The sequence below is a fragment of the Falco rusticolus genome, chromosome 3 (assembly GCF_015220075.1).
Source record: "Falco rusticolus isolate bFalRus1 chromosome 3, bFalRus1.pri, whole genome shotgun sequence".
Classification (NCBI taxonomy): Eukaryota; Metazoa; Chordata; class Aves; order Falconiformes; family Falconidae; genus Falco; species Falco rusticolus.
In genome coordinates this window covers 61,573,988-61,596,553 of record NC_051189.1, presented here as the reverse complement: position 1 = coordinate 61,596,553, position 22,566 = coordinate 61,573,988, and the positions used below count along the sequence as shown (strand labels likewise).

The 22,566-nt window shown below is 38.1% G+C and overlaps 1 protein-coding gene across 3 annotated transcripts in view; it reads right to left on the bottom strand.

Moving 5' to 3' along the window:
• The window catches only part of GNAL (G protein subunit alpha L), a 194,034-nt gene that overhangs the window by 47,091 nt on the left and 124,377 nt on the right, over positions 1–22,566 (bottom strand). For all 3 annotated transcript variants that reach the window (XM_037379647.1, XM_037379648.1, XM_037379650.1), the window contains exon 5: positions 10,675–10,772. In XM_037379647.1, coding sequence (XP_037235544.1) covers positions 10,675–10,772 — 98 coding nt within the window. The remainder of the gene's footprint in view (positions 1–10,674; positions 10,773–22,566) is intronic.

Below are 22,566 nucleotides of genomic sequence, written 5' to 3'. Positions count from 1 at the left end.
TTACTCATGTTTCTGAACATTCATCTGAGCTGTGCTCTTCATATGGTGTGGAAATAGAAGATCTCCCTAGCACAGTTTCTCTTTGGTTGTTTTCAGGACATTATGTGATGGTATTTTTTTCCCCCCATATCCATTCTGCTTGCTTCCATCAGGATGTAGGTTAACCCCCCTCAACACTGCGCAATCTCATACATTTATACATTTGCCTTCATTATGCAGACATCAGAGACTACCAGCCAAGTTTACTCGTTGGTCCAGTGCTTTAAGACTCTGCATTCCTGCCTAACAATACTTAGTGCTCTATTATCTTTGCTTCATTTGTAAACCCATATGTATCACCTTCACCCACCTACAATCTTCCCTTTCTTCTTTTCATTCTCAAAATAGGTGTAACTTGTTTATGAGCATTCCTAAAATCAGTTTTAATCTTCATATAATCATTCTTTCAACATACTGTATCTTATGATGAGCGCCCTGCCAGAGGTACAGAATTGCGTATTTATAAGTTAACCAATTTCCAAGAATAAGCTTTAATAGAGGACTCACCCTTGCGATTTTTAGATAACATAATTTGTTGATTATTACTTTTGAAGTACTGTCAGGAAAAATCCTAAACTTTTGACTGTGTTGATTGGCACTGACAGGAAGCGATGTGCACCACAACCTCCTCTGTAGAACCTCTCACCCTGATGTAAGACCCTACAGACATCAGCTGCTTACAAACGATGGAGGAAAGAGGTGAGTACCCGGTGCAATAACGCAAAGCAAAAAACCTGCAAAAACCCAAAAAAACAGAATAAAAAGGCTTCCATGTAGTTCTTAATAAAAAATGAAACTGAGGGAAAACTAGTGACCACATTGACCTGTGAATACTTCGTACCTGAGCCTGCCCGTTCTGTAGAGTGTAGCAAAATGTTTGTTCACTGGCATGTCTCTTTAAAGAAAAGCTTTTCAAAGTAGAATTCAGTCTTTTCATGGAGACAATCTAATTTATGGCAAACTTGCTGAAAAAAAGTTTCTAAGATCCTGACAATGTAAGGTAGTAGGCCAACCAACTCAATGAATATAAAAGTCATACCGGATAAATAAGTTCCTTTACCAGCAGAGCTTACATCTACATTCCCTGAACAGAATCAAGCCTAGTGGCAATAGCACTCTTTAACAAACTATTTTTTAATAATTGCTGCAGTAGTATTGGCAAGTACAGGTCTGACACAGTTGTGCCAATAGGTAAGTGGGGCCCAAGAAACTACACCCATGCTGATCATTAAACTTCTTCACAATGTGGTTGGAAAGAAACTTAATAAACAATAATTATCCAAAATCTGTACCACTGGACTTTCAGGATGCCAACATCCAGACTGCAGATATTCCCAGCCCCAAACACATTCTTCTAAACCAGAAGAAAGGCAGAGAAACCTTCTTTCACAAAGACAAAAACTGGGAAGGAGGCACACGCAGGGAGTCAAGAAACGTATCAGCAGGCTTCGGTCAGAAAAATGTAGTTAAATGTTATTTTGATATTCAGTCTAATTCATTTCTGTGATAAAGTATCTGAAAACCCCCAAACCATTCCCAATCTCCCCTGTAATGTTCATGAAAGAAAACTAAATCTGAAAACTATTCTCAAAAAACCTATAAAACTGGTTTCAAGAGTCACCTTTTCCTGCATTAGCAGTTAAGTATGATAATGTCTAAGATCATGTCTCTGTTTTGATTAAAAACAGAGCAATTGTCAGGGGAGCAGTAAAATGAGGAAAAACTAATTTCTGAACCGATTCTAGAACAAATGAACTTCCACAAATTTTATTCTGGAAGACAATTATTTGGAATGTCTATTAAACAGGAAGCCTACTGATATATTTTACATGTATTTTCTTTTCCACTACTTAATTTAGGGCCAAATTAAACTTTGTGTAAAAGCCCACCATTATAACAAACATTTCTAATGAAATCGGACAGAATACTTTTACAACAGACAAAACTGAAACAAGTTTCTCTAAAGTCAAATAAACTTTTAAAAAATTCTGGCAGCATCGTTGTTGTCTTGTATTAAAATGAACAACATTAGCTTTAACTTAATTACAAGAAGTAAAGAGACACCCTTAAACTGCTTAGCCTCCCAGTATGATTTACTTTAAAACTGGGATTACAACCAAACTGACAAATACCATGACTCTATTTAGTCTGAGGTGTAAAATTTCTTTTTCAAGCATAGGTGCTTAGCCTTTACATTTTTCCAACACAGTATAAGCTGTATTTTATTTTCTTAACTTCTGCATTCCACTATCTGTTTTTTTTTTTTTTCCCCCCCAAATCTGTTGGTGCAGCTTTAATTTAGAAAAACACCACCACCCAAACCCTGGCTTCTTGTAGATCCTAACATAAACAAGGCTGTGTACATATATTAGTGTGGAGGAGCACATGTATACAGAGTCTGGCCAGTGAGTAGTTCCTTAAGGAAGACATAAGACTCTTGACCTTTCTTTATCCTGTGGCATGAAACGGTCTACTTGAAAAAAGACCATCTAAGTGAAAAAAATGCATTTGGCATTTAAGAAAAGTCAAAGCCCAAGTGTAAATAATTTAACAGTATCCCATACAACCTGCCATTAAATTTTCAGTGCTCTTGTTTCTTCTCTAAGCCTACAACTTAAAGGTATTATACAGTTGTATTATATTAAACTTATTACATAAACAAGTGTTTATGGCAAGGTGAGGTTTAAGGCAACAGAATATGGGATATACTTTTCTCTAAAGCATTCTAAAAATAAATCCCACAGAAAAAAAATTTAAATACATTTCTGTTACATAATGATACACTTATTAATAGGCTAATGTATTCTTTAACCAACTAATCCCTTCCACCAAGAACATGCACACATAAATGAACAGATTGAATTAAATTCTGTATCAATCTACATAAGCCGGAGAAGTGGAGTAAATGTAAGTGACTCTTAATGTTCCCTGCAATATAATGAAGCTGGCTTTGGTCATAGTTTACTCTTTCTCCCACGCATACACTAGATGAGCCCTAAACCAAGAACAGCATATAAATAACACCAGAACTGACAGCATGACCTACAGCTTCCTTCTGAAATCTACTTACAAATACTGCACGCAGATTCTAGATAACCAGCATCTGCAGTTTTAATTCGTTTGAAGATGTTTTGAGATGCTAACGCTGAGCAATGATTCATAATCAGGACTTCTGGAGTTAAGCAGTATCAGCATGATTACTGTAGGTAATGGTTTGTTTTACTCTTTTTTTGACTTGTTAGCTGGGAATACACAGGTTTTAAGTTCTCTTCACTGGCAGTTATCTGTACTCTAGATAGACATCAACTTCCAAGGCACCTTTCAAAGTCTGCTTATTAACTTTGTTATCTTCTGTTCATATATTTTAAAAAGACCTCCTATTACGTATAATACACAAAATGCAAACAAAATGCCCCTCAATGAAGTCCAGTCCTACAGAGAAGCCTTCCCTTCCCCCTGCTCAGTACCCCAGATTCTGGCCATCTTCACCAGTCACACACCCACTGTGCCAGTTCACTGACTCAGCCCTGTACCAGTACCTATTCACTTCTGCCCTTGCTGCTGTCATATAAAATAAACACAGCCTTTCTCTTTAATAATAAATGCAACAGAATGCTCTTTCTTTGTGTTAAAGGATATTAACGCTTTAAGAGCATGTATACTGAGGGTGATGATGAGTGTCTTGGTCCTTCAGCAAGCTTTTGCTCAGGCTCTAGAAGTGCTTGAAGTGCATATTGCAAATACAATTGCAACAGCCTCTGAAAGTCTGCAGCTTACCTCTGCAGAAGGCACATGGAAAAACTTATCTCCACATTAAATACAGGATACTAACACAGAAAACTAAATGCAGACAAGTTCAGCTGACAGACCTCTCTGCAATCCTCCAACTTGCTTAATGGATCGTATTTCCAAAACGGGGCTGAGTTGCTGTGTTACACTAACGTGTCCTGCACCTACTACTACACCACGTGTGCAAACAGTCAGGAAAAAATTAAGAAAAAAATTCATCAGGCATTCAGGAAAACCTGAAAAATTTGTTGACTAGGGAGGAAAGAACTCTTTCCTCAACAGACTGAAGTCAGCTTTGCTGTATTTTTCAAAGGAAACTAGGAATGTCTAATAAAACATCTTAAAAAGAGCCTAAGTGTACTTTCATGCACTTGTCATAGCTTTCATTAGTTCTTTAAATGCTATTACTACCTTAAATTAAGCTTAAGGAGTATTTTGTGGTTTTATGCCTTACATTTTCAACATTTTTGCTTGTTCTAAAAGTGCAGAACACAGACCATCATGCACATATATGTCTGTGGGAAAATGTATGTATGGTTCAATTTTATGTTTGAGCAACGCATCTAGGGTGAATTAAAGGATTCTCCATTGGTAACTAACTAATAGTAACAATATTTGTCATATTCATTTTTAAAAGACAGAGAGGGTGCTGTGTTTATAAACTATTTTCTCTCTTACTTTTTAATTGAGAAATATTATTGTCTTCTTTAGGTATGGAGAGCATTTGTGAACTCAAGTGGCTCAAACAGGCAGGTACATGCCCGTATGTTGTATTGGCTATTTGTGAATGGTACACTGCTACTGCCTCCAAACTGAAAATACAAAGGCATTTGAGGGTTTCTACAGCTGCTTCTATATTTTTTGTACTTCTAACTACTAGTACTATAACATCATGGTCACATTTTGATTACCAAAATTAAGATAACGAGCTGGTTATGTCTAATGATTTTTTTCGTGAGAGCAAGAAGGGGAACAACAACAAAAAATAATCACAGCAACAGATGAAAAGGTTATTTCAGAGAATTCCCAGTGCATATTTTAAGAAACCGCAATTCTGCTTCTCAAGAGTGTGGTCTACTAGTCAGTAAACAGTGAAAAATTTAAGCGTTACACACTGCAGAATGACTTTTGTCCTGTCTGGCATCCACCCCTGCTTAAGAAGACTCATCAGTAAGGCTAAAGTAATTAATCTATAATTATACCCCTTCTTTTTTTTTTTTTTTTTCTATCATTAAATAACAATTTACTGGTTGGTTAAGGTCTATAGTTTAATTCAGGGTAAGTGGAGAAAACCTGTACATGAATTAACTAAACAAAATTTTCTTCTAACTTATGGAATGAATTTTTAAAGTTTGAATGCATGAAACATCTTAAAAAGAAAATGCAGAAACTTTGTCCTCAACAGCAAGTTGTTCATTATGAATGAGAACAGAATTTTAGATGAAAGAAAATTATATTATTACAGTTTCCCTGTATCGCCATCAAAAATTTATTTCTTCAAATTTCATTAAACGAAACATTTATAATTAATACTTTTCCTCATCTAAGTAAAATGTATTTCTCCTCTATTTAATAAGCAGTTGCCAAGTTTAAAAAGAATCACTTTGAAAAATAATATTCTCTAGCTTATAATCAGTATGTTTACCTTAATTTATCACACATACATCCACATTCTATTCACCATCCATTATGATGAAAGAACATATCAACACACCAGACTGAAGTGCCACAGTAGACACAAGAAGCAGATAATGCCAAGGTAGGTTTTCTGACCTCAGATTTTAAGAAGGAATTGAGGGTTGACTATGTCCATGCTAATAATTAAACCTTACATCTAGAAGAGCACAAGGAAAGTCAGAAGTGCTGCTGTAGAGAAAAAAACATCTGTTTTCTCACATCTTGAAGTTGATGTGAACTGAATCTGTGAAAAACACCACAGAGAACTTTCTTTTTAATTACTCCACCTAATAGCAGGACAGATACCTCAGAAGCATGCTGAAACCCTTCTCCAAGATAGAATAACTGCGAAGAAAAAGAACTTGAGGTGTGCCTTTTCCATGGATATTAGCTCAGTTCTTTGGCCAAGCTCACATCCCTTGTGTTTGCTTTCCTGCGAACTTGCATAATCAAGTTTTATTAGCCCAAATATTTGCATAGAGAGCAATTTAGGCTTTCACACTTAAGTGTATCAGAAGTGGCATATTTTATCAGGGAAAGAAGAATGATATACGAACTTGGATAAAGTGCTGGCTGAGGGCAGGGCTCCCTCAAATCCTTGGTTTACTTCCTACACTGAGGAATTCAGTGAGCCGAAGTACAACCCTTCCAGCTAGGGCCACCTATGGACGCATGCACTGTTGTTTCGTGTGAATGCAATGGGAGACAGAATTCAACTCTGAAACCTTCCAATAGACCTGAACGTAGGTGGGGTTTTTTTTGGTTGTTTGGGGTTTTTTTTCCCCCCTTCCCAACAACAATGCCTTAAGCATTCTGGAAAGATCTTCAACTTCACTGCTGTCTGTGGGCCCATGTGTCAGATTTCCAAGCAAAAAGTAACTTCAGTGGCTTTTCTGGGACTGCTAGAGCAGCCCCCAGTTAGCACATGGCTTGGTTTGCAGTGAAGAAAGTGGGCTTATAATACAGAAACCGTTTCACCTGCATTAGGGCGAAGTCAATACATACATAACACCGAACAGGTGGCTACAACCTGTAACTCTATCTCATGGTATGCTATTAGTTAAAAGGAAATGTTATACCTCTTCATTGCCAAATAAATTAATTTACTTAAATTTATGAAGAAACATAATCAACTCATCAATTCTTTTCCTGGGTCTTTTTTTAAAGGAAAGCCATCACACCTGGACTTTTTTTCATTTTGATCTGTTCTACATTCATAGAAGTTTGCTTTGCAGTTCCCTTCCACGGATACAATATAATTTGGGCATTTGGTAACTAGTACAAAGAAACTGAAATCTTACAGGAAACTATTTAGCTTTTAGAAAACTCCTGCTGCATCTTATAGGAAACTATTTAGCTTTTAGAAAACTCCTGCTGCATCTTATAGGAAACTATTTAGCTTTTAGAAAACTCCTAGAATTACAAGAATTTTTTTAATGAACATATTCTGGTCTATTATTTATATACTAGACAGTTCAATGCGAAGACAGCACTAGATCACAATCTGAAAGTCCGTTATAGACCTAGAATTTGCTGAATATAAACCATGTGAATATAGACATAATTACAGTTGTTCAAAGTAAGTTCAAGTTAACCAAAGTAAGGTGTAAGATTTATCATCATAAACAAAAGCAACCTGCTGAAATCTAGATAAGCCAAATGGGGACACAACTAAATCGAATCAACTTTTCAAATTAAATATATATTTTTTTAAATTAAACTTTAAATATAACTTAAAAGAAATATTAAATCAGGAGGCAGGGAAAACAATAACCTGCTGGTTTTATGATATTAATCTTGAAGAAATATATGAAGGTCACTAAGGAAAAAAATATGGCTGATGGCCATGCAACACTTTTCCCTCTAAGCCTTAGATAAGTATCTTTGTAGTTAGTGATAAAGAAAAATTCAGATCTTTGCTTATGACACATTTACCACTGTCAAACCGCAAGGTCTGACCTCTGACTTGGTCACAGATTCGTATTTGTTACAAATACCACACGATGTACCAATAAGACACTTAGAAGAAGTGCACATACATGGAGAGTCATATAAGAATATTAAAATGGTCTGGCAAGCAGGCCTTCACCCTCATTTCTGTGAAGGAACAGTACCCTGGTAATTTAAAAGAACATTAAAGATCAAGGAAAAGCAACTTTCAGGCCTAATGTAAATAAAACATTTGCCTTTGCATCTTTCTACTACCTCTATTTCCAGCCAAATATTTCTCCCACAGTAATAAAGAAAATTAGGTTAAGTTTTAAAAATACAGAAGCTCTGTACTGTAGCCAAATTAAACTATTCCAAAATACACTGTATTTGTAACTCACTTAACTGTCACCAAGTTTGGCTGCTGACATTATAATTTGCTAATAATGCTTTTCAGTATTTTAAGTCAGCCACCCAACTTGTAGCCCAATGATATTTTTAACACATGGGGAGTTTTTTGGTTTTGCTTTGTGGTATTTTTTTTAAGCAGAAAAATTAGTGGTGACCTACTGATAATGTTCTTTCTTCACTATCAAGTAAAAGATTAGGATTTAGCTGATGGCGTGGGATACTTTCTCCCAAAGCCAGTGTAATGAAAACACTGCAGATGTTTCAAAATCCCACAGTAAGCCTGCATATCTGCATTACACTCCTTCCCTTTTTTCCTTTACCAGTTCAAGATGATCATGGACAGGTTCTGAGAGAAATGCCATCCACCCCTGCTGAGCCAGAAAGGCAGCACCTCACAGCTAGTATTTTCCTAGCACATATAAGAAAATTTAAATGTGTATCGGAATTGTATTTCTAACTAGTCTCACAGGTTCTGTCAGTCACAAGGCGATGACCCCCCCACTCTGAATAAGGTCCATCCAGTGCTGGTACCGACATGTTCTTCAGGGTAACACAAGTACAGTTACTCTGCAATATATAAACACACGTGTGCAGCAAAGACGCAACAACTTTCAGATCTCCTTTTCATTGACTCTATTAGTACCATTTTAATTTTCAGGGAATGAGGGAGGGGCAGATAATAAAAGTTGGATATATTTTTAGCATCTTCGTTCTGTTAAGGTTACACTTCACTTTACACCATCAATACTTGTGGTGAGAAAAAGGCTGTTTGATCAGATCAATGACATGGCTGTTCCTGAGTTTCAAGCCTCTGCTCTAAGACTGAAGGCTTGTAAATGTGGATAACTCACTTAGCTGTTACATTTTCAGGTAAATCATGGAATGGAAAGCACCGATACACTCAAGGGGTATTTAAATATCAGATACTATTTCATAAATTGTCTTGAGGGTGAATAATTATGCAAATTTTGTATTCACTACTATAATAAATAATCTCAGAATAAAGAAAAAGGCAGCCAGTTAGAACATACAGAGGGGAGATACATAGAAAAAAGCCCAATAATCTTTCTTTTTTTAGGAAAAGAGGTAGTAGGATTTAGTTTTATGTTTCAGGACAGTGGACTTTATTCTAGATCCATTCTTTCCTCCATTTGTGTTTTGGTTTTGGACATAACATAAGACTTAAACATTCCTGTTCTCCTCAAAGCCAGGCATCATTTTTTTAAGGGAACACACAGGACCACTAATACTATAATTCAGTGTCTTCCTTTTTTGCCCGGCCCTCTCAGCACTGTTTTCTAAAGTAGGACTGGGAGACACATCACCCTTTACTGATCAGTAAAGTATGTTTTATATTAGTTTATTTCAAATACATGTCATTATTCTATTTTCTTGGTCAGATGTCTTCTTTGAGTGTATTAACAGATATCATAAACAGTCAGTCCGGACTTTTCAGCAAGCATAGATCACATCTGTATCATGGCAGGAGTGGTATGTGAGGGCAGAGGGGAAACCTAGGGATGACAATTCAGGACACCTTTCTCATTCTTTTTGTGTACAAACACCGCTTTAATTTCTACCCACTCTGAGCAAATGCCCCAGTTTTCATAAATCCAGCCCACTGAGGTCAAATGCATTTGTTCCTACACATAGCAATACTCCCTCACTTCCATGTGCTGCTGCTGCTGAATCATAACGGGATCCTTCTCTTTCCCAAAAGTGGTCTGGAAAGAGGGAAAAGGAACTATGACCCACAGCACTGAAATTCCCCATTGTGGCAGAAGCATGACAAGTCCTTCAGCGGCACGGCCCGTTTTCTCTGCTTCAGCATTGGCACCAAGAGCAGAGAACACAGAAAAACAAACCACTGAGTGCTACAACAGACTTGTGCCATTGCTGCTGACCATACTGCCAATTAGACAAATCATAACACACTGGAGTGTGTTCTCTGCAAACCCTAATCACATAGCAACGGTAAGAATATGGTTTTGCAATAGCAGCTGAATATCTATAATATAATATTCTGTAACATATACAATACACATGAAATGTATGTTTTTGATCAAAGTCTGATTCAGAGTTGGGTTATTACTAAGGATAGCTGAGTTTTGTAGCCATGGCATGTTAATGGACTATTTCCCGATGAATCTGTTTTTCATCAATGTACTATGTATTTATGATTTGTACCTTCACAATCTACTACACAACTCTTTTCAGAACAGTTCCAATCAGATGAAACAGTTCAAGGATTATGACTGTGTTACACGTACATGCACCACTTCTCTTGATGTTATATGAATACCAAATGTACTACTATCTTTAATTAAATACTGCTAACCATTTCCCCCCCCCCCCCAATATATTAGTAATGCAGGTTTGCATGCAGTTAGGTAATAATCTCAGATAATCTCAGAAGCTCTAATGGAATGTGAAAACTGAGCAATTTCAGTGCTATCTTGGTCTCAGAATTTAAAACAAAGCATTTTCCTTAGATTGGCTCTACATTTTTCAAACTTAATAGTTTCAATCAAAATGATTTTATATAAATCCATTTTGAATGGAATAAAGTTATTTAAAATTATTTAATTTGATGTTTTCATACTTTATTAGCTGTGAAATATTTGAGGCAGAGTATTTAGTTTTATAATAATGGCAAACTATGATAAAACAATCAATTACTTCTGCTATACATGCTCAGCCTATACAGAGAATAAAAACGTTAATCGCTGCACTGCAAAACTCTGAGATCTTGCTAACATAAATATATTTTCTAATTTGTTATATATGATTACATTGTTGGCTATTAAGTCCATAAAAAGAAATACTTACTACTGTGCACAGTCAATCAGCTGATATTCGTTTGACCTCTCGAAGCATGCCTTTACGCCTTCATCATCCCAGAGCTTTTTTGCATGTTCAAAGAATTCCTGAAAATAAGAAATGCAACTAGTAAGAGAACATTTCTCAATCTTTTCTATCCCCATCAGTATGTGTTACTCCTTTCCCACAACCTTCCTGTTTCATACCTTTGCAGAATGATAGATTATACCTTTAAAGAGGGAAAGCAATAAACATTCATTAGAAAAATTGTTGTAAAATATACTGAACATATGGCTGTGGACAGTTTTCAGTACATGACATGTAATGAAGTCTGTCTTCAAAATTCATGCTAGCCCACATATAAAATTTACTGCAAGTACAAATGTTACTTAGAAGTATGTTCACCTAATTGTCAACTGAATTTATGCTTCTGTCATGGAAGAGGTATAAAGGCGATGCAAAAAGCTGCTCAGCTTATAAACATTAGCTTCCTAGGGAAAGGGAAGCTTTCTCTAACTTTAAAAAGATTGGGTAATTTTTCCTGAAAAACACAACTTTCTGCTGCTTGGCATTTTCTCATACAATATAATAACTGGATTGCAAGACTTTCAGTCTTTGTTCAACACCACTGCCTCCAAGCAGCTGCCTGGCACAAAGTGCTTTTCCTAGCAGCTATCCCAGGCAATCCAGTCCAGAAATACCTGCCAGCAAGCTTATTTCAGAATTATTTGAAAGAGGCATCAAAGCCGTCCTTGGTGACAGTGAAGCCATAGACCTGTTGCATAAAATGCACATATGCAGATGGCAGGTCCGACCCTGCCTGCCAGCTCCTCTGCTCCTCCAGCCCCTGCTGCAGAGCTTCACATGCTCAAGCTTGTTTTAAAGCTGGGAGTCCGTTTTATGTTGTATCGTTACTGGTAAGTCAAACTGTAACTGAGTTTTTCCAGCTACAGCTTCTAAAATGAAATGAAGAATGGTTAGACAGATTACTATCTCCTTTACTATATGTCTGAGTCTTTCATCCTTCAAGATAAATTGTTGAAGTAGTACATCAACGTAAACACTGAAGTTGTGTGTCACCTCTTAACACTTCAACATGCTACTGCACCATCAGAGTCCTTTGGTCAGTCATAAATCTGTGAAACCTAACAAACTGCTTTTCCACAGCTCAGTTCGGCTGTGTAAAATGGGTGGAATACCACCATGCACTTCATGATCCCATCAAAATGTTGTGTAAATATCTGAATTCTGAAACTTTATGAAATTGTTTGCCAGTCCCTCCCATCTTTCTCGAGGATTAAAAGCGTCTCTCAAAAGACAAATTTTGTAACGGAAGATCTTGGCAGTACAACGAATTAACTTTTACTCTGTATGTGTTTCCTAACCCCACACACCACCCCCGTGAGGTGCCCCAAAAGGTGATACCCTGCTCCTCAGCAACTGCTTGTGACCTGCTGGCCATGTTTTCTGGGAGAGACAAAAAAGAAGACAAGACTTTCAGAACAAACTAGTACTGAAAATTACTTAGTTAAGCTTTGAACATGGCAATAGAGGTCCTGAGTAACCCCAGAAAGGCTTTTTTCTTTCAACTATATTGCACATGACGTATATATAGAGAAAAATCCATTCTTCAAGAAGTTTTAAAAACTTTAGAGAAAAGGAGATCTTAAAGCACACGTGAAAAACCTGCACAGCAAATCTCGAAAGAAGAGAGGAAGCAATACTAGAGATTGGCAGACACTTATACTGCCCATGGAATTTATTTCTTCACTGTTGTGAGGACATGTTTATTTTGTCTTTGTTATTTTATGACTTATGTAATGGTTATTTAAAACACTGCAGATCCACCTTTTGAAGTTATGCTACAGCTGTTATAAACTCTCTGTTCCAACACTAGAAGGAAAGAAAAAACAAGCTCAAGAAAGGGTAAGATATCAAACTAAATTAGTAGAAGGAGAAAGCAGACACACATAACAGAGAGCATGACTACAAGAAACAGAAAGAACTGGAAAAGTCAGAATGATATATACCAGAAAATATGGAATACTCAAGCTCGAAGCTTATGCTTGATGAATATTTAGGGCATCAGCTGAATGCACCTCACTCGGTGGCATCTTTGTCCAAAGAAATGCGTTGCCTTCTCAATGGAAAGAGCGAGCTCTGGGTAAGTGTCAGGGTCCCAATGCAAAAGGACGCAGCTCTCCCATCCCTTTGGAGGGTGCATGTACAGCAACGCACAACCTCAGCTGTTCCTCCTGCAGGCACTCGCTGCTACGAGTGTGGAGGCCGAGCACACCATGGCTGCCTTCCCTTTCCCACCACTGGTGGGTAGGAATTCCCACCCACCCAGAAAGCCATCTCTGAGGGGAACCTACATCTAAAAAATGGCCCCATTCAGCCCCACGGAGCCTACAGGAAGGGGACGGGAAGAGGAGAAGGATGTCAGTGTGAAAGCATCCTTTCCTGAGGGGCTGGCTGGATTGAGAGATGGCTGTAGATGTAAATAAGTAAGTAAATAAAATTGCATAGATACAGTAGTTTCTAACTTTACATCTGTTTTTACATCCTCTGTATAAGCTTTATTTACTCTTAAAGATCTCTTCTGGGAAAGAGGCAATCTTTTCAGCTCAGCTTCTGAGACCCTACAAATATGTTGTAAATACAGGGTTTCCATATTATATGCTTCAAATATTTCCACCTGACCATTATATCTCAAAGCGGTCTATTTAAAACGACTTCCAGACTTCTAGTCCAAAGCAAATCCTCTAAAACAGAGCAAATATACTTACCTCATTAAAATGTACCGATCTACTGCAGAGGAGTACACTTGCCTGCAAATTGCCTCCCACACAGCTACCCGATCCTTCTTTCCCAGGTGACTAAAGCCTTCCAGAAAAATCCTGCTTCATTTCAAGACACCAGGTACCATGATCCAACTTTTCACACTTGGTTTTAACCCCTTTCTTGTCTGCTCTAAGTTCTTCACTGTTTTTCCTCCTCAGCTGCTGAAGGCTCCCACTGCCCACGGTCAAGCATAGAGAAGGATCCTGCTCATATATGCCAAACACGCCTGGATCCCAACCCACTCTCCACTGCAGGACAACATCAGCATCAGCCTCAGCCACCAAGCCCCTTCTGCCTGACCAGCCTTCCAGCAACTGCTCCCCAGTCCCCAGTCCCTGTGACTCACTCCTATAGACCCCAGTGCTTGTCACCTCTTCCTCAGGCCATGGCCACATCGTGGCCACCTTGTGTGCAAGCAGGCACTTGGTGGGCTAACCAAGGTGCGGGCTTTGGGCTGAGCCTGCACTGCAGCACCTGTCCTTGGGGCCGCAGCATCCTCGGGGCTGCAGCCACACCTGGCAGTGCCTGTCCTGGCGGAGAGACATGGTAATCCAAAGGGCAAAGAATTCAGATTTGCTCCAGCTGATAAAGGAAGATGGGCTAAAACTTTTCAGTTAATGTTTCTGGGGGGTGGGGAACTACATACAAAACATCACTTTAGGTCAGTCCAACACAAACGAGGTTGTACGAGTAAGTTGTGACCGTAGCAGCCTACGTTCTGAGATGGCCAAACTAAGATTTTCTTAAGGGTCTGACTTCTGGAAAGTAGCCTTTCAGAAGCTCTTAAAACTCACAAGCCAGGTCCCTTAAGAAACTTCCACTAGGACAGGAGAAAACAGGGACATGGAAAATCACTAGGAGCATCTGATGCACTTGGTTTGCAAGCACATGCAGCTGACCTCTATCTACCCGATGAATGTCACCAAAATCTACTAAAAATATTCAGTATACTGAAGAGAAATCAGGAATAACGTATTATGCCTGAAAGCAGAAAACCACCTACATCATGACACGCCTATAAACATTAAACAAACCAGAGCTGTTTCACCCAAACTCTTCCTTAGGGACAGAGGCATATAAATAGTGGCACCTATTAATATACATATAAAATAAAAAAATTAATATATTTTTGATGTAGTATTTTAATTAGAGCATTAGAGACGTAAATGACGATGCCTCAGGTCTCACGAGTTACAGGTCTCATGCATTACACACGTCAATTTACATCAGTTACCTAAGAATTTATAGCGATCATTAGACTATACAATACCAAAATTTTGATGTGATCAAAATGAAGATGTGACAGACAACATCTCAAATATTTATTAATATAAGATTATCTGGAAATTTTCCATTCTTCCAGAGATAATCCAAAAAACTCAGCTCTGGATTCCTGAGCCTCCTCTTCACTAGCAGGTAATTTTTGCTAAACATGAATATTCATTCATCATCTAAAAATCATGAAGTGACATAAGCAGGTTATGATTCCTTTTTTTTCCCCTGAACAAAGTAAGTTAAGATGTAATAAATGCAGAAACACCCTAAGCTGATATCACTGATGTAAACAGTACTGTATTTTCACTACATTTTAAAAAGGTCTTGTAGAAATATTTTTACTCACCTATTCCAAGGTAATATTTTTAGGTTGAAAAAAAAGGAGGGAATATATTCGTATACAAAACATTCCAAGAAACCTATACAGATAACAAACACAACTGCACTACAGCTAAGTCTCAAAGCACTGTTTTTCAACTTTGTCCTACTAGAAGTTACAGCATGTTCTTGAAATTTAATTTTCCCTATTTTGGAAATAAACTTATTTATTGGTAGGTTACCTTAGAAACCTCCTCCCCCTTATAACTCCTACAAAAAATTTTCAAGTAGCTAAACAATGGACTTGTTTCAGTTTTCAGCTGCCTAAACTGGGAATAAATATTAGTGATGATTAAACAATGACATATCTTCATGAACAAATCTTTATGCATTTTGGAAAAAGAACTTTTAATCTAATTGCTTTACAAACCACAAAAGTTCATGTTAGGCCAGGAACACAATTTTTATTCTATTAAGATTCCTCTCTGTCTTCCTTCCAGATGGAGCATACGTTTAATAGCTATCCTCATGTCACCTTTCAGTCTCCCAGAAACCAGGATGAGGAAGACTCCGCTGTATTTTCTATTCCACATATTTCTTCTGTTAATATATTGTAAACCTGGAAACAGTTGCTTAGAGCAATGTGAAATACGATGGATCTCCCTCAAGCCAAAATTCACCCTCTTATTCTCCGAAGCTTCAGGACTGTAAGACATTCTCATCTAAACCACCACAGATGAAACCTATCTGATCAGCCTGAAGTAGCACAGGTTACACATTTCCATAGTTCTGCCACTGTGGGTATGAAATGAAGCCATCACTTCTATTCTGAATTTCAGTTACTACTACTTCTCTCACTTACTTAACCAAATAAGAAGTAAATTGGACAATGGATTAAAAATCCCACCCTAACACCTTCCAAACTCCCAAGAATGACTGCAGTGCAAGATGATCCACAGAATTCATAAGGGAAGGGAGGTATGTGCCCCCCTACTGAGCGGGGTGCACCCCCCTTCCATGTACTTCCCCACGCACAGGGCAGAGGTACACAGGCAATCCGAGTTTCCCATCCACTCAACCATGGAAAAGTTTTGTGGAATAAAAGAGTAACAACTGATGGTTAACACTAAAAACGTAAGGATGATATCCAGCAGAGTCAAATTAAGGTTGCAGAGGCAAACCACCTTCAGGGTTTTTTAACTGTTACGTTTGGCTCTGCAATTCAAACAGCATCCTTTTAAACACCCTTTTCCGTGCACCACATTGGAGGTCAAAACTGAACTGGATCCATCAGCCTGCCGCCCAAGCTGCTGAGCGTTGGCAGCAACAGCAAGCAGCAGGATGTGCTGTTACAGGGGAGGGTGGGCAGCAACGTGGTCTGGGAGAGATGAGTAGGAGGAAGGACTCTGAACTTCCCAGAGAGCTGTGAGGAAGTCCTTTTCCATGTGATGCCTGGGGGATGACCAGAGGGGAATGGAAGCTTGGGTGAAGGGACGCTCAGCCAAGCTCCCCCGTCATGCTCCAGAAAGCTTTGCGGCCGCTGGGGGTGTCGGGGAGGGGAAGCATGGGGGGGGGGGCTGCTGCCATGCTGGCTGCAACAGATGCCACGAATGCGATTAGCGTATCAGTATTCCGTTGGGTTTTGCAGCATAAGCCATGTAAAGTAACAGAAGAATGACAATTTTAAAATGTTTATATTTCAGCCAATTAAACCCTGGAATTTACCAGGATAAAGCAAAAGCTACTTTTGCGGCTCCACAACTCCCTTGCAAGCCTCTAAAGTCTCTATTTGCTGCATCAGATTACGATTTGAGCAACTTAAATTTAAGAGTTGCACTCCTGTATCCATTAGGTTCTGTTTTTTTCTCAGTATTAATTTTCTCATTAATTTAAAACTTGTGCATTTGGAATCAGAGACAAAGTTTCCAAACACTGCTGTTGTGACTGGGTTCTTCTTTAACTTTCTTTACAAGAGAACTGCTAAGAATGAAGGGGGAAGAAAAAACCAACAGAGAAAAAACTCTGTGTTTCTAAACATAATGATATATAATAATAACAATATAATCTAATAATAGAGAACTACAAATCTGGTCAAAGGAAGAAAACCACTTTGCTCTGTGGAGGCTACTAACACATCCCAGTATATTGGGTATTTCTATGGTCTACCATCATTGCTTACCCTATATAAGCATCTCTGAATCTCCACACAGGATGGTACTGCTATACATAGTAGTTTCTCAATCTCTTGAAGCCTTTAAACCACATATGACTATCTTTCTATAAGATACGCATGGCATTTCAACATAATATAATCCAACCCCTAAGATTTTTTACTATGTAGCAAAGATCAAAAATCTGCTTTTTGTTTTAAGAGTCTATAGTAATACTATAAACAATGTAAAATGAAATTGATAATGCAAACTTGCTGAGTGAATAAACTTGAGGGAATAGTACCTGGGGCTTCAGGGTGAATGACGAGAATAAAAAAAAGGTACTTCTAACTATGCAACAAATCAGGTAGACAGTAGGGAGATGAATTCAAGTCAAACAACCGACCTTTTATTGCAACTTTTTGTATAGTATATATTTTCCATTGCGCAGACTTTTCTCTGCAATGCAAGATTCAGGGCTGCATAGAAAAAAGCTAAGAAGCTACCTGCATAGTCTTGTATATAGAGGGTCCGCACAGGCAATCTTAAATTTGAAAGCCTGTCTTTAAACTTGGATCTTAACCCAGTGTTGAAAGGAGGCAGTTGTAAGCTGATGTTACAAGAAATCCAACACAGACCCGTGAGCAACAACTTGCCTCAGTGCTTCCAATTATTACTGGTTTGCTTGTACCAAGTGTAGCAACTAAACTTCTATTAAAAATACTCGTCACCCCCAAACATCTATGAGTGCAACTGTAAACTGTAGTAATAAACATTTTTAAATGGATTTAATGCAGAAATTATGGAGTGAAGTACCAGGTAAGACCCAAGAGGGAAGGAAGCCTGCTCTGTTACCTCTTCCACAAACAAGTACAGTCTCTTGATAATCAGCCTGTTGTTTATGAGACAAAAGTGTCCCCTATGGCTCAGCCAGCTCCACTTCTTAATCCTTTATGAAATGTTGTGCCTAACAAGGGAGCTGTTTTGCTGTAGGTATAGCTGCCTAAACTCCTAGTGCCCGCAACAAAGATGGGCAAACAGAGTTACAATCTAAAAACAAAAACAGAACATGACTTGTATTTTTCCAACAGCAGTGGCATCAAAACCTTCATTAGCACCCAAGCAATAGCATGAGAAACACTGAAACCACGTAGGAGTGGTCAACTGGCATGCAAGGACCATGCTTAACAGTAGGGTTCAGATGTTTCTAATGCACCAGCACTTACAGTACATTAATTATACGGAAACCTTTAGGAAAAGTACAACCTCCACCCCGTGCAAGGTATTTTCTGTTGTAATTTGTGGGTGTGCAATAATCAATGCAATTACTTTGCTAGTTAGTGACTCATTCTGATAAGCAAAGTAGCAGTTTGGCCTCTAACCCTTCACTAAAACCTAACTTTGGATCTATCAAATAGAGTTAGAGTAATACATCCAGATTTACCTTTTCTCCCTGTTCATCGGGCTTGTTTTGCCTTTTTTAGGCTGGAGGCAACAGCCTCAATGGCATGATCAGTCTGCACCAAGTGTAACCTCAGTTCATTAGAACTGAACACAGGAGGATGGTAAATACCACCTTCACAGAACACACTTGTGTTGGGGTGTCTTATGCGCTGAGAAAACAGTTAGTTTGTTAACTCCTAGGAGAATCTTATCCAACTTGGAAGTGTAAGGAAAGAAGTTGGGGAAACAAACAGCATTTATAAAAGTATAAAATCACCATTTTTATGTAGCTACCGCATCTAGGCAAAACATACAAATTGTGGAGCTCGTTGAAAAACCAGAAGTGCAACCTGCACAGCACATTCTACGTCCCTTTCTTGAACTATTTTTGTGACTTGACTTTTAAGCTCTTACTCTACACTGCATTTCCAAGAAGTGTGTACAGTTATCAGCCTGATTGCCTTAGCAGTTCTGTTTCTGCCTGCTAGAAACATGTTCCATCTGCTGTCTTGTATTATTGAAATCAACAAGTTCACTTTCATAGACCACAGAACTCACCTACAAAGTCTGAGAAATATATTAATATATTTTTTAAACTCCTATGTGTCAAACACTAAAAAAAAAAGGCCTGAAAGTTCTTTAGATCATACCAGGAAAAAAAACCCAAACCAAAACCAACATAATTTTGTGCTCTCACAATATTTTGGGGTCAGCACTGTGGATAAGCTTTGAAGATAAAAATGCATTGTAAGTCAAAGAGCAGCTCCATATTTTTCTTCACTACTTATTAAAGAGTTGCTTCCCCCCCGATCTAGACAATGAAGCTGTTATTATACTTAAAACAAAAACCTCTGATTTAATTTTCAATTCTAGTTTCCATTTTAACTGCCTATTTCAACTTTTGGTCTGCCATCACATATCTCTGAATGCTGCTGCCTACCTGCTATTTTGAGGGGGCCATCTAGCTCTCTGCTAAAGAAAGCAGGAGAAATAACTTAAGCAAATTACTTAGTGTACAGAGTGCCTAAAAAAATGTGTTGTGCTGAGGATGCAAAGCTCACACACATTCTTTTCCTTGAAGGTATTTTGGTTTCGTCTATGTTAGGACCTCTCCCTGAATGCACATAAAGCTTTTCATTCAAAAAACCCCCCAAACTTCTCCAATTATTTGTGAAAGTGATTACAGGTGTGCTACACAACCCTGCAGCATTACTGCCCTTTGCATTTCTGCAATACTCGTGAAAAGAAAAAGGTAAGTACTGTTATAATTCTCTCAAGGAGAATGTTTTGGGGGCCTCAGATGATAGCAGAGCATGAGATGGTACTGACCAAATAGAAGAATCAGAAATATGTCACAACTTTTTGGTAGCAGGTGTTCTATCCCTGTGATCAAGATGCTGGTAACAGTTGTCTTTGTAGAGCACTGAGCTTTCAAACTAGAAAAAATACTGAAAAACACATAATCCAAGTGTCACCTGTACTAAGAGATGTTTGCTTGCTGTTTGTTTATTAAAAGCCATAATGGCACTGCAAAAGTGTACAGATTCTGTATGTCAAAATTTGAATCTTCATCTAATTAGGCAAGACTAGACAGAGCGGAGTCCATTCAGAGTAGAGGATGGCAAATCAACCCACAGCAGTTTCGTTACTGCTTCTGGTTCTGCAATTATTCAACTCCTGGGACTCCGTGTAACAAACTGCAATAAACATCATACTTCATTTTCTTATAAATCAATATAATGTCCAGTTAGTGAGTATGTTCAAACTACTCTGCAATCCCTGATGAAGGGACTGTTATGGGAGCGAGAAGTACTGCTATAGGACCTGTATCATGACTTGGTAAACTTCAGGCATTTCACAGCAGGAAAAATTACCAAGTCGTTTTTTTTTTTTTTTTTCCAAAACACAAGCCAACAATAATAACTTACATGCTGTAACATGGCAGAGTTGGTTCTGAATCCCCTGCCATTTTAAATCTTGAGTAGTACTGTATCATGTCACATTTCTTATTGGCTGTAAGGCAGTCGTCTTTTACATGCCACAAATCAGTAAAAAAACCTGACATCCTTTGGTGGATTATTATTTCACTGGGTACTGAAAATCGTGTAGTTAATTCTTACCCACTGCTTTGAAGATATAGAGCTAAATGTGCACTTTGTCACCTTTTGATGATGAGAACTTGACCCCCTATGCAAGTTACTCCTGTGGTGCTCTCAGCCCTTCTGACAAGTCTGCCTCGGTTTTCGTTACTCAGATGGTGGGGATACCCCCTGCAAAGTCAGACCGGTGGAGTACAGAGCTGAGGGATGCAACTCTCCGCTGTCCCCAGGCAGCTCTCCTGCCCATAGGGAACCTTTGCCACTCTGTAAATGCAGTTTTATAGTGAAGACAACCGTACAGAGAGCTGAAAGTACACCAGCCTGCAGTCTGTAATTCTTCCAGTATGAAAAGTTTCTACTACTCACAGCTTCAACTGTTTTCCTTAAACCAGTTTTGAAGGTCATACATCAAGGAACTATTTCATGCTCTGGTATGCACTTTATTATTTGTAAGTGATTTCCTACCAGACAAGAGGTTTGCAAGGACAGAGAACTCTCATTTCCTTTTATAGATTTGATTCGGAAATAAATGCAGGCAACATCATGTGACTAACAGGCAGCATCCACAACTTAAGCAACTCTCATAATTAAATTGGAAAGTAATGGAAAAGTCAGCCTGCTGCTGCCAGATCTATTTAGCCTCCTACTCCTCTGCACAAGTTTTGTCTAATTCCTTCAGTTTTATCTCTCTTCTTTGACACTTTTTTCCTGTCCTCATCCATGTGCAAAACCTGAACTAGCTTCAACACAGTAACTTATTCATTCTGAAATATTTATAATAGTAGGAAAAGGAAATACAAATCTTTATTATACCTTTGTGACTAAACTGAGTTTTAGCAAACAAATTTTTGGAAATTAACAACCACAAATGTAGATATAAGTATATGAATAAGGATTCCAAAGGAGAAACTTTTTGTCTTCTCTATCTGATGGCTGTTGCCTTTAAGAGCTGTTCTGGGAAACGACTGTGGATAAACCTGCAGGAACTAGTAATTTTGACTATCTGAAAGTAATACACCTCCAAGAAACCCCATTTGTTTGAAGGCATGTGCTCACAACTTTTATAGATACAGAGCTACTTTATCTTATTATTAAGTAAGACTAAGGCATCTTAATAAAGCTCTGAAAAGTCCGCAGATTCTTAAGTAAATCTTGGCCATGTTTTATATATTCTCCTAGTTCTAGCCCCCATGAATCTAGTGCTGATGAGCCCCAGAAATCATTAGCTACTGACTTCAGAAAAGTAAGATTTTAATTCCTAGTGTTTAGTTCTTAATTTCCATTCTGCAAAGTACGTCATTTGGAAAAACAAAGATAATAACATCCTATTATATATAATATAAAAAGAATGTATATACAGAGTAACAAATGGAATTGCTGAGGCATCAGAACCCTGGTATTTTTTATTAGCCCATAAATATTCTCACAACTCAGAAACTGCCTAGAAGTCAACAGAAATCTCTATCTGTAGGAATAGAAATCGCTATTTTTATGAATATAGGTGACCAGAGACAATGAGCAATTTGTGGATGGGATATTCTGTTGGAATTTCAGAGCTGGAAGTTGTTAAGAGGGTCTGTCTGGCTTATTGGGATGCAGATGCTTCCAGAGCACCTGAAAAAAGCCTACTTTATACAGCTTGAGCTAGCTTTTTCCCAGTCTTGTATTTACTATTCGCTGCAGGATAATTTCTCACTTCAAATGTAATCTAACACGAAAGCTGCTGATCAATATTGTAAACAGATGATTGGTGTCTTGTGACTGCCAAAGAA